The 12,441-nt window shown below is 41.8% G+C and overlaps 1 protein-coding gene across 3 annotated transcripts in view; it reads left to right on the top strand.

Moving 5' to 3' along the window:
• ALKBH1 (alkB homolog 1, histone H2A dioxygenase) overlaps nt 1-12,441 on the top strand; it is a gene marked incomplete at its 5' end in the record, with an annotated part of 16,322 nt that extends 3,881 nt beyond the window's left edge. For 2 of the 3 annotated variants that reach the window (XM_080617484.1, XM_080617483.1), the window contains 4 exons: nt 2,333-2,495; nt 5,581-5,671; nt 7,439-7,632; nt 8,191-10,091. In XM_080617484.1, the coding sequence (XP_080473610.1) occupies nt 2,333-2,495; nt 5,581-5,671; nt 7,439-7,632; nt 8,191-8,620 (878 nt within the window). In that variant the 3' untranslated portion in view covers nt 8,621-10,091. Of the gene's footprint in view, nt 1-2,332; nt 2,496-5,580; nt 5,672-7,438; nt 7,633-8,190; nt 10,092-10,127 lie in introns of those variants that run through there. The other variant, XM_080617485.1, reaches the window with a different exon arrangement.

The following is a 12,441-nucleotide window of genomic DNA, read 5'->3' as shown; positions in this document are numbered from 1 at the left end:
AATGGAAAGGAACTCATTTGGTTTTGTTCCCATAGTGAGCAATGAAATATAAAACTAAGGAATCTGGGTGAATTTTTGTTGCAGTGTCTTGAGTTCTGTGAGATGTGGGCGATGCTGTCTTTGGATCTTTGTAACTGACACAAGTTGGTTTGATGAGAGGTTGTTCTTGTTGCTAGACATCTGCATGTCTTACCCTTCCTCTGACTGAGGCTGGAGACTAGGTGTAAATTAATTCCTAGTGTGCCACAAGATTTTGCTGCAGTAAGAGAACTGCACTTGCTTCCTCAAGTTGCCCATTCCACTCAGACCAACTCTTTTAAGGCCAAGAGATTCAATTGTGTTGCCTTCAAAGCTTGTCTGTGATGTTCTTGAGTCAGCTCAGAATGATTGCTACAGAAATATATCTCTTACTCTTCTCCCTCCCATGTGTGGTAAACCACTGATTTCTAGCTCTATTTGCCTTTGCAGGAACTGTTAATCTTGAATGTCAGTATAGAATTTTATACTAAAACTCCCCAGCTATTAGAAATTCATGGTTTTTTGCTTTTCTTAACATCAGAAGCCTAGCAATGAACCTCTTTTTAGTTCTTGCTTTTGTAAATCTAGACTAATCTGGTTTCTTAGGAGTAAGCAAGGAAAGGTTTTGAGAGACAGGAGCATGTGCTAAGCTTCTGATACAAGAGGCATAAAATTTGGATTCTTGTTCTCAGCTCAGTGTGTAACTAGCCCTTGCAGGCTTCAGTTCCTTCAGTAATACCTGGAGACAATACATACACAGTAGAGCGTAATTTCATTAATGTAGTAAAGCACTTTGAGAACCCCACATCAAAAGCTGCTGAAGGGAAGGGCAGTAATATTGTTCTGTTCTATGCAGAGTCCAAAAGAAAGTAAATTTAATGTTCTGGCAAATAAACTTCTTGTAACCAGACCTATTAGAAGGCTGCCATAGTCTGATGGTGCATGGACTGGAGTGAAATGAATGACAGTACATTATTAATACACTGAAGGCTCTTTTTCTAAGTAGTTAATTTTATCTTATGAGGTCAGTGAGATGTGCTGGCAGGAAGCTTCTTCTGTGCTTTTATTACCACTGTCATAAGGCCACAAGGCAAGTTTGTATCCTGCTGAGACTCCTAGCTTTGCTTCTTCCTTTTTCATCTATTTTTGTCTCTGTTTAACTTGGTATGACCAAGAAGTTCACAATGTCACAGTAGGGCAAAACCTCGAAACCTCCTGTTCCTTTTTTATCTCCCATACCCTTATCTGGCTTTGTATGTGAATTTTTGTTGGTGAGTCTTACTGAACTGACAGTCTTTGAGGGAATGCCTTGATTCTCAGCATAGGTATAATAAAGATTAATAGCATCTTCCCTTCAGACACTCATCAATGCTGTCGACCCTGGCCTGGAAGGAAACTCCCCATGGGTCCTGGGGAGAAAATTCCAGTGAAGAATCCTGTTAGCACTCCTAGTGATGGCAGCTCTCATGTTAAGGACTCTTGTCTGTTAAGATACAGATCAAATCGATCCATTACATCTCTGCTAATCCTCTTATTTGGGCTGCTGCTTGAACTGTGCCGGAGGTGCCTGGCTGAACGAATGTGCAGACTATCTACATGTTTATTTTTGTTGTTAATTAACAATGACTGCAAAGTATTTGCAGCAGCAACAAGAAGTTTGGGACATAATTTGACTTTCATGCCCACTTGATGAGTATTACCATACCAAAATACAAAGATGGATACAATCAGACTTACCTGGAAATAAGCATGAAGCAGGGGAGAGGACAGTTTACATTACTAGAGACTTGCTCAGCTCCTGCAGTTCAAGACACTGAAGTAGCAATAGGAAGACAGTTGAATTCAGAGGCAGCAGTGAGGATAGTTTGAAGTCTAGAAAAACTAGGCCAGAATTATTTTAACTTTGCAGGGCTCAAGAGAAGAATCTTGCTGAATCATTTCAAAATCAAATTTACTCCAAAGCAATTTGCTTTATGGTTCTTACTCATTTATCTACTGTGATCAATGATCACTATGCCATAAACAGACTAAGTCCTTTATTGTCATTTTTCTTCTTGGACCATTGTTGGCTGCCCTCCCTGCCTTCTACCTTATGGTCACCGTTTGTTTGTACTGAAAAAGCAATAGGTTTTAACTTACCTATTCAGACCTGTTAATAAATTTCATGAGCTTACATGCAGAATCAGTGGTTATATGTCTAAGGTGTTTTTTCAGTACCCTTGTCCTTGGCTCTAGTTTTAGAAGAAACAAGGGAAATGCCTAATTATACTCTCTCTCTACCTCCTCCTTTTTTTTTTTTTTCTCTTGTGGTCAGGGTTTATTTTCATACTGAATCCTTTCCTTCCGGGATGCCAGCGTCACTGGGTAAAGCAGTGTCTCAAGCTATATCCCCAGAAACCCAATGTCTGCAATTTAGACCTTCACATGGCTCCTGAGAAGACCATTGACCTGTGGGGACAGAGCAAGGAGCAGCTAAGGTAAGTCCACAGTAACCTTTGGTGGTCAAAAATAATGGAGTCTGAAGGTTTTAAAGACCTTTTTAATTAGTCACATGTAAAAAAATACATCAGAGAGATGCTGTTCACAGTAGACAGTCTTTTAGTTACCTGGGTATTTATTATTACCTTGCTTATTTCACTGCTCATTTTTGATAATGAGTTCTCTACAGCACTCATCTCCCTCAGTCTCTTAGTAAAATTGACATGCTGAGATTTTTCTCTAAAAATATGTTTCACATCTACAAGATGTGTAATGGCAAAAGCAAGGTTTGGACTTCGAAATGTTTGCACCTAAGAGAGAAGTTATGGCTCCACTTGTATTTTCCAAGCTCAGTCAGAAGTAGTTACAGAAATTTAGACACTTTCTTCTGTGTTCATCAAGGATGAAAAATGGTTCCTTGAAAGTATTGTGCACTGTGCCCTACAGCTGAAAAAGTGAGGTACTGTTCCAGCTCAACAGGCTTTTCCCAGCAACACTTCCTGTGTGCACAGAGAATGATCAGAACAGAGGTTAATTTGCAGCTGAATCCAGTTCAGTTGAAAACAGCATTCAGAAAAGTCATGCTGGTGGTTTTATTAAGCACTTGCCTGAGTCTTCAAGTGAGCAAAGTGCTGTATTGTGCTTTTTACCTGGAGAACAGCAGATCAAACTAGCGAACTTGTATAGTGTCTAGAGTTGAGAGCCGTTCAGGGAAGGGAGAAATAGAGTGCTTAACTAAATAGTTGTCTTCTTCCAAGTCTGGGAACAATTTTAATGCTTTTTAAAGCCATTGGAAAGATGCATAAATGTGCTCAGGTCAGGGGTTATCTGCTCTTTTCAGGATACGGGAATAACGAGGTAGGGAGAGTCTTCACAGTGCCTAGAAATACATTCTATGCTCCTTTAAAGAGTGGAGTTTGGGTATTTTCTGAAGTCCTGGTGACAAGTAAAAGCACAAAAGAGGCTAGAGCATCCCTACAAGGGATATTTGTAACCTGTGTACAAGGAAACAGCTGGGGGGGATTTTATAGATGCAGTCATTTACCAGCTTCAGACTAAAGCCCCAGCTGTTCAGTCTTGTTCTATTTTTGAACATAGTTATACCTGAATTTCTCTGTGCTTTCTTGTAGGAGCACCTGCTGCTACAGTTGTAGGAACTTGCTGTTTCCAGATACATAACACTCAAGACTTTCCTCTCGATCACATGTGAAATCACATGCAAAAATAAGGACCTACTGAGCATATTAGGGTTCCTGATGTTGTGCAAACACTCTAGCACTCTAGTGAAAGTAATTGCAGTTGGTTACTACCCTATAACAGAGGTGGAAACTGGACAGATGACTTTCAATAATCAGTGAGCTATGAAAAATTGCTAATGGTAAAGAAACCGGCCTTTTACTGCTGTTCCTTGTTTAGCTTAGTATGGTATAGGTGAAGGGCAGAAACAACATGTATATGCAGATAGAAATGTGCATTAAATCCAGGTGCTTGGTTGAGGCTTCACCATGGCAGAACAAATACGAATCTGTTTTGTAAAAGAAGGCATGTCTTACTGAACTAATGAGGCTGTGAGAGCCAACCATTGAGTGCAACTGATGATATTCTGAGTATATTTCCCTTTCATTCCTGTCCTGGGTTCAGTAGCAGCAGTCAGTTTTTCTCCTTCTTAGTAGCTTTTGCAGCACTGTGTTTTTGACTTTCGGCTTGGGAATGGAGCTGATAACAGCGATGTTTAGACTGACCAAGGACTTTGTGAGTCTCATGCTCTGCCAGGGAGGAGGAGAAGCTGGGAGGAAGCAGGGACAGGACACCTGACCCAAACTAGCCAAAGAGGTATTCCATACCACAGCACGTCATGCCCAGGATGTAGAACTGAGAGTTCCCGGAAGGGCTGGATCATGGCAGGGTGGGGGTGAGGTACCGGTTGGTGAGCGGTTGTATTCTCTTGCTTGTTATTTCCTTTATCATTATTCCTATTAGTGGTAGCAGTAGTGATTTGTGTTATACCTTAGTTATTAAACTGTTCTTATCTCAACCCGTGGGAGCTGCATTCTTTTGATTCTCCTCCCCGTCCCTCCAGGAGCGGAGGGAAGAAAGGTGGGGGGGGAAGTGGACTGCGTGGTTCTGATTTACGGCCTGGGCTTAAACCACGACAATTCCTTACTGTAACACATGACTTAGCTTGAGAAAAGAAGCTGAAATTGCTGGAATAATTAGATTAGCAGATAGATGTGTAGCTCCCTTTTTTATTTGTTACTAGCATGTTTCTATCAGATTTACTATAGTTACACTTTTTGTAACTTCATAAGGATTTTTCCATAGGCCATAGTAAAAGCCCCTCCCTGAGGTCTTTTCATGCCTTCACTATCATTAAGTAAGACTGGTAAATTGGTGTGTGGCTTCAGACCCCTGAGTCTCTCTGCATTAGGGTTGACACTTGAGAAGAACAGGTTTTTGTCCTTCATAGCAGTCTGGATAGGAGACACCTGCAATATAGACTTCTTGACATTACAAGAAGTGTATGGTCATAGCTAGAGCAGTCTTGCTTTTTACTGGACATCGCGTTGGTCAGTCTTCAGGACATCTTGTCAAAGTACCAAGTAGCAGAACTAACGGTCCTTTGGAACATCATGCAGCTTGATATACTTTACTGTCAGGCAAAGCATTCTCCTTTCTTGTCATTTTCCATTAAGTGCCTCGAATATTTTTCCTTTTGTTTGCAGCTTTTGTATCTTCACAGATTCTGTACTTTGACATTCAGCTGCTCAAACAGTACATGCTTAATTCTGACTTATAAATCTGTACCACTTCACTGTGTTGTCTCCATCTGATAATCAATTATGTACCATGTTGAAAATACAGGCTTTCAAACTGGCAGCAGTTGGCAGGAGCCCCTATAGCTTGCAGAAGTTGCATGAACTGAATTTTCAGGGTCTTTAGAGGAAAAAATAATGGCACTGAAAAAAGTTCAGCATTGATTGTTTTAATAGGCTGTCACATGGATGCGTGACTCATTACTGTTTGCTGCACTACCAGAAAACCCCTCAGAAGTTAATGCATATTCTATTCATTTTGTCTTTGCAGAAAGAAAGGCTCCAGTAAATGGGAGCCCAGAAGCTTATTGGAGAAGCTGCGCTGGGTGACCCTTGGTTACCATTATAACTGGGATACTAAGGTATTGAAACTAAATAGTTTATTTTTCTCTGCTGTAAACACTCAGAATGGTAGACAGAGGAGGATATCATGGAATAAAATGCTTATGATCCTACAAGACAGCCTTGAAGGAAGGCTGTAACAAACCATGCTTGAAAGAACATTTCAATCTGTATTAGCTTACTGTGAAGGATTTAACAGCAAAGTCCATTGCTGCACTCTTTCCATTGTAAGATAACTGGTAGCATAGACACAGCTCTAGACCTGTGACTCTATTTCAGGTTAAGTGAGCATTTTTACCCTACCAAAAGGGATGTTCACAAAAGCATTGTTAACTACTTCAGAGCAGCCCTACGGAGAAGGACTTGGGGGTGTTGGTCGATGAGAAATTTAACATGAGCTGTCAGTGTGTGCTCGCAGCCCAGAAAGCCAATCATATCCTGGGCGCATCAAAAGGAGCATGACCAGCAGGTCGAAGGAGGTGATCCTGCCCTTCTACTTTGCTCTAGTTCCAACAGTTCCAAGTCCTTTTTATGGTGAGGACACCAGAACTGTACACAATACTCAAGTGAGGTCTCACAAGTCCAGAGGAGGGCCACGAGGATGATCAGGGGACTGGAGCACCTCCCATATGAAGACCGGCTGAGAAAGTTGGGGCTGTTCAGCCTGGAGAAGAGGAGGCTGCGTGGAGACCTCATAGCAGCCTTCCAGTATCTGAAGGGGGCCTACAAGGATGCTGGGGAGGGACTATTCATCAGGGACTGTAGTGACAGGACAAGGGGTAACGGGTTCAAACTTAAACAGGGGAAGTTTAGATTGGGTATAAGGAAGAAGTTCTTTAATGGTGGTGAGGCACTGGAATGGAAGTTGTGAATGCTCCATCCCTGGCAGTGTTCAAGGCCAGGTTGGACAGAGCCTTGGGTGACATGGTTTAGTGTGAAGTGTCCCTGTCCATGGCAGGAGGGTTGGAATTAGATGATCTTCAGGTCCTTTCCAGCCCTAACTATTCTATGATTCTGCTTAAGGTGAGAATGACCTTGAGTGCTTGAAGACAGCTACTTTTGAGAAACTGCTTCTCTTCACAGGGGTGAGCGAGAGCAGGAAGAATCTGCTGCTGATGTGACTTTGAACCAGTATAATACGGCCTCACCAAGTAACAGCTATTTTGGGACACTTGACCAAAATAAACTTTTTCATAAGATTGAGTTAGATGGAGGCTGAAAAAGGATGGCGGAGTGAATATGCAGTCTTACCAGTATATTGCAGATACTTAACCAAATCTGCTTGCAGCCTTATATTTACCATGTCAGCCCATTATTGGGTGCCTTAATAAAAACTTAGTTATTCCTTTCTAGTCATCTCAGAGTCACTCATGGGAGAGAGAAAAAGTAGGTTTGCAGTTGATTTCTGTTTCTTGTTCTTCAAAGTTCTGTTAATGAAATACAGTCATCTCTTTCAGTTGGCAGCTTTAGGTAGTAACCAAGTAGATCCTCAGGATGTTGGTACAAGCCTTAAGTACTAATCTTACTCACTTCAAGTTTGCCATCAAGATATAATGGTTAACTCCACTATTAATTCTATCTCTAGCAGTCTTAGCAGGGGCCTAGAATTACATGAAGAGGTAAACTTGCTATGGTTCTGCCTATGCTGTAGTCATAAATATGATGTCCTCTGTGACTATTAGCCAAGCTTCTGACTTCTCATTCAGTGTTTGTTTTCAATTGTATGTACTGCTCTGATGTTCTGGATGTGGTTTGTGTTTACTTTTTCTCCACTCTCCTTCCTCCAGAAGTACTCAGCAAATCACCACACTCCTTTTCCCTCAGACCTTGCGTTCCTGTCAGAACAAGTGGCCGCAGCCTGTGGGTTCCAGGGTTTCCAAGCCCAAGCAGGGATCTTGAACTACTATCACTTTGACTCCTCCCTGGGAATTCATGTGGATGAGTCTGAACTAGACCATTCTCGTCCCCTTTTATCATTCAGGTGAGTCAAGGAAAGCGCTCAAGTGTTGTGGAAGGATTGGTCTCCTTTTTTATATAGTTGTATATGGCTCTAGGAAGTCAGTATGATGTAGTTTGCTAATTGGATATATAATATTCACTCTCTGAAGATTTGAATAGTAGGAAGCTGTAGCTCAAGGTTATAGTTTTTTCTCTGAAGACTGCTTGAATAGCATGGATGTGGCACCTGTGGTGGAAGAGCTCTTTGCACGGAGCACAGTTCTGTTCTAGTACGGTGTCAATTTGGTACTAGCAGGCAACAATGAAATAACTCGGCAGAGCTTCAAACCTGGCAAGGCAACTGCTCACACTGACTGCCTTGAACCAGGCCTCTTAGTCCGTTTTCCATGCTCACATTGTGAAGTTGTTCAAGTTGTTACTAGGAGACCCGTCTGGTTTGCTTGTTTGGGGTTTTTTTGGGGGATTTTTTTTTTTTGGTTTTGTACAAGCATTTAGCTGCTAATCTTTTCTTACTGTACATATAACTGTTCTCTACCTGAATTAGTTTTGTCTTCTTTCTCTATCCTCATGCTATCTCTAGTTTTGGGCAATCCTCAATATTTTTGCTTGGGGGCCTGAAGCGGGAGGAGGCCCCAACAGCAATGTTCATGCACAGTGGAGATATCATGGTGATGTCCGGCTTCAGTCGCCTCCTGTACCATGCTGTGCCGCGTGTCCTCCCCAACCCTGAAGGGACAGCTTTGCCTTCATGCCTGGACCAAGGACTTTCTTCAGACCTTCCTGTTGGCTCAGTCATTGAGCACAGCTCTGATGAGGACTGGCAGGTGTGTGCCAAGTACTTGCAGTCTTCCCGCATTAATATGACTATTCGGCAGGTGTTGGCTGAGGGTCAGAAATTCCCAGAGGAATCTGGAACAAAGGGAAAGGGCCAAGCACCCTCTGAAGATGGTCACCATCAGAAGAACAACAGAGCCAAGAGACATAAACCAAACACAAACACAGACAGCTGAGACCAGGAGGTCATACTGACAGGGACTGGACAGGCAATCTTCATATGGAATTGGGAACTAATGTATTCATACTAGGTGTCACTTGTCAGTATTGGGATTAATAAACTTCTGCAGACTATATCAAGTCATTTGTGCTGTAAGAAATAGGTTAAAGGAGAAAAAGAATTTAAAAGTAAAAGAAGGATAAGTTCAGGACCGGGACCCAGGAGATCAGCTCTTCTGTTGTTTTGTTGCAGACATTTATTGTACTCTGTTCCATTTAAAATACCTGCGTGTCAAAGAATTTTAAGCTTGGTACAGTGATGCTCTATAAAGTATTTTGAAATCATTGGGCAGAAAGTGCTAGTAAAAGATACATAATTGTGAAGGATTAAAGAATCCTTCTGGGCTTGTGCTGCTCAGCTGAAGTGCAGTAGCAGGTATGAGTGAGAATAGGCTGCTACTGGTGTGAGACCCACCTGCAGCATTTCCAAGAGGGCTGACCTCTACCACAAAAATTGGTTCAGTGTTTGGAAACTAGCAGCTCCCTCAAGCAGCACCTACTATAAGCTTGCTATAGTCCTGTGCTCTCCTCTTGCCTGCTTGTACCTCCTCAGCTGCGTCAGAAACTGCTCTTACGAGTAGAATGACTTTTTTTGCATACCTAAGATTTTAGAGAGAAACAACTAGGGGCAGTATCTACTTATAATGACTAGTAGCTCCTAGATGGGAGTATGTGTCTGAGCCCTATATCCTCATTCTTTACAAACTCTCCCCTCTTAAGTACCTGCAGATTATGGTCCTCCAGTCCCAAGCTAGCATCATTAAGGAACAGAATGACTTTCATTAGAAGAAATGAAGTTGAAAAGTACCTAAAACATTAATCAGTGACTATCTGTGTCACCCAAAGATAAATATAAAGAAACAAAGAAAAGCACCAGCTTTTGTGCCAGTTCTCTTTAAGGCTCAGACCTTCCTATCTGCTTTTTAATGTGATTTTAATTGTTGGAGTGGAATGCACTATCCTTGGGGTATTTTGTTGCACTTTCCCAATGAATAAACTTACTCAGTTTTTAAATTAAAGATCTCTATCAGTTTGGGAATGGCTTTTTTCTTCTTTTCTTTCTCTCCCTGTTAGTTATTCAGTGTATTGTTAATGCTGCCACATCCTTTGTGCTGTTCCCTCCAGGCTTCTTTCGGATACCGCCTCTGCCATCTGCCAGCTCTGGTAGAGGAGCCCTGTGTGTGTCTGCAGGGCTACCTAGCTTAAGGGCAGTTCAGGGTTTGTTGGGCAGGTTCAGAGAGGTGTTGCCTGCAGTATCCAAGTCCTATTCAATATGGATGTGACAGCTTTTCCTCATGGGGAAAGTGTCTGGTCTGCCTATTTCATAGCAAGTGAATGTGTATATGTGCAATTAATTCCTTATGCAACACTGCAAAGAGCTTCAGTAATTTAATGTCTAAAGTAATCAGATATAAGTTTTAGTATCTTGTTCTAGGCCAGAAATATGTCCTTTCTGTGTTCCAGGCCTGGTGCATTTACAGCTGAGCCCTGGGAGAGTGAATACTATTATGCAGAGAGGTTACATCATGACCAGAAAGGAAAGTTGACCAAGTCTCAGAAAAGAGCAAAGCTCCTTTAGTGGCACCTGAAGGTGGGGAAAGGAAGAGGAATGTCTGTTTTCCTGACAGAGAGAAGGCAGGCTGGCTGCTCCTCCCTCTTGAGAGGGAAGCAATATCTTCCAGCTCATAGAAGACAGTCATGGAACTAGATAGTCGTGAACTGGAGCTGCTTTCTTCATGTCACAGGCTGAGGCTTAAGTCCATGGTTCTCATTTCCTTTATCTTCAGTTCCTTGCAAATATGTAATAGACAAGCAATCATTTATTCCAGGATTCAACTGTTTCTGTGATTCAAGGTCAAGAAACCATACGGTTTATCCTCTGCAGTTTGAAATTGTAGTAAATGCTGCAAACATTTAGTAATTGGTTATGGGAAGTAACGAGCCCATTGATGCCTTATGTTTACATGTGACTGACTTGAGAATTTGCTGACTTGCAGTCAAGATTATTTAATGCCATTGTGAGTGAGAGACAGTCCTGATCTAATTCTGTATTAGACACACAGAAAATGAAAAGTCCATTACCCGGAAATGGGCAAATGGGAAATGATCCAGAAATAAAAGGGTCATCATCTGTGTACAAAGAGAAACAACCCTGCAGAAGGGAGATTTTCCTGAGCTGCCAGCCAAGCAGGTTCATTGGTTTTGTGACCACAGAAAAGCAGAGAACAAATGAGCAAACCACAGAACTTCTTTGGGCTCTGCATACTGGGCTTCCAGAACCCAATTTTGAAGAGGCAGCAACAGCCCTGGGAATAAGGTAGGGAATAAAACTGCATCCAGTAATACACTCTGCTTATTTTCCTTCTATGACACAAGGATTGGGAACCATAAACCTACTCTAAACAGCTCTCAGGCTGTGACATTGCACCTCATTTGTTTAGGTTTGTGATGACACCACAGGGTTTTTCATAGCACTCAGACTTTTGGCTCTAGGTACCTGAAACGCTTGTCTTCATAATACAATCTCTGTGGCTTTTAATTTCTCTAAAGCACGAGAAAGGAAAGAAGTCATCTAGACCAATTTTGCAAGAAAATTAATGTAATGAGTTGATTACAGGAAGATAATCGTATGTTTAATTCCAGGCCACCTGGAAATGAAGCATGTTGTTTACCACATGTACTCTTCATTATGTGATCTATAGCTAAAGCTAACTGTCCGACAGAGTTTAAACAACTGCTGGTTTTTTATAATCAAGGGTAAAGGGAAAATAAAATCTCCAATTAAATCAAAGCACAGTGGGATGAATGCTGGAATCGGAAGAAGAAACTGCCTGTACAAACTTAAAATTTTCAGTCCCCTTGAGAGTACTGTGCTAGAGAAGTTCATTGTTACAAACCAGCCTGCTGGCTAGTGCCCAAGCCAGATGTACTGCATGCCCTCTGCGTGCCAGCCAGGTGCAGTAACTTTTGGGCAAAGCGGTCCCTACACCTGTGCCTGCTGCCAGAATGATTCTGATCACTGGTATTTTTCCTTTTTTAAGAACTTGTTGACATTTTTTACTCACATCAGATATTTCTACAGATAGTAGCTAAGCTCCTGTATTTATGCTACATGCTCTGCTGAGCTAGTAGGTAGGGAGAAGCTAGTAGATAGGGAATACTCAGCAGCACAGCATTTCACTGCCATAGCTACAGGTCCAGGTTGAATCCAGCTCACATCTTAAGGAGTGCAGAGAAGAGCCTGGATCTGTCTTCATCTGTTCATGTAAGTCATTCTCATTCTCTGCATCACACCTGAAGCAGGGTACATTTAACAGGAAGAAGAGACTTGGTGGTGACAAGACTGTCTTCCACTGAATTGGGATGCAAAATTAATTGAGCTATAATCCAGTGTGCTCTAAGCATACTTTAGTTCTTATGAAATCATAAAACTTGCCTGGGTCTGAACACATTACCTCAAGAAGTAAAAGGAAGTACATGGACTGCAGACATTAATGATCCAGAAAAGTAAGGTGCTGGAGGCCTCAGAAGACCCATATATAAAAGGCCTGGGTTTTTTGGATAATCTCTACACAAGAAGAGACTTTGAGAGAAAACCAGTGATAGCCATCCACCATCTGCTGATGCCTCTGTAAATCCTAATCACCAAAGCTGTTTGAAGACAACCTGTAGCACAACACTATAGATCCGATAAAAGAGGCACAAGATGTGGCTGACACAAACTTAGCACAGTACAAAGTAAGTTCTGCTATTTATACTTAGCAAATTATAATCTCAA

The sequence above is a fragment of the Psittacula echo genome, assembly GCF_963264785.1.
Source record: "Psittacula echo genome assembly, chromosome: 5".
In the NCBI taxonomy this organism is placed as follows: Eukaryota; Metazoa; Chordata; class Aves; order Psittaciformes; family Psittacidae; genus Psittacula; species Psittacula echo.
This window is presented reverse-complemented; position numbering and strand designations above follow the sequence as displayed.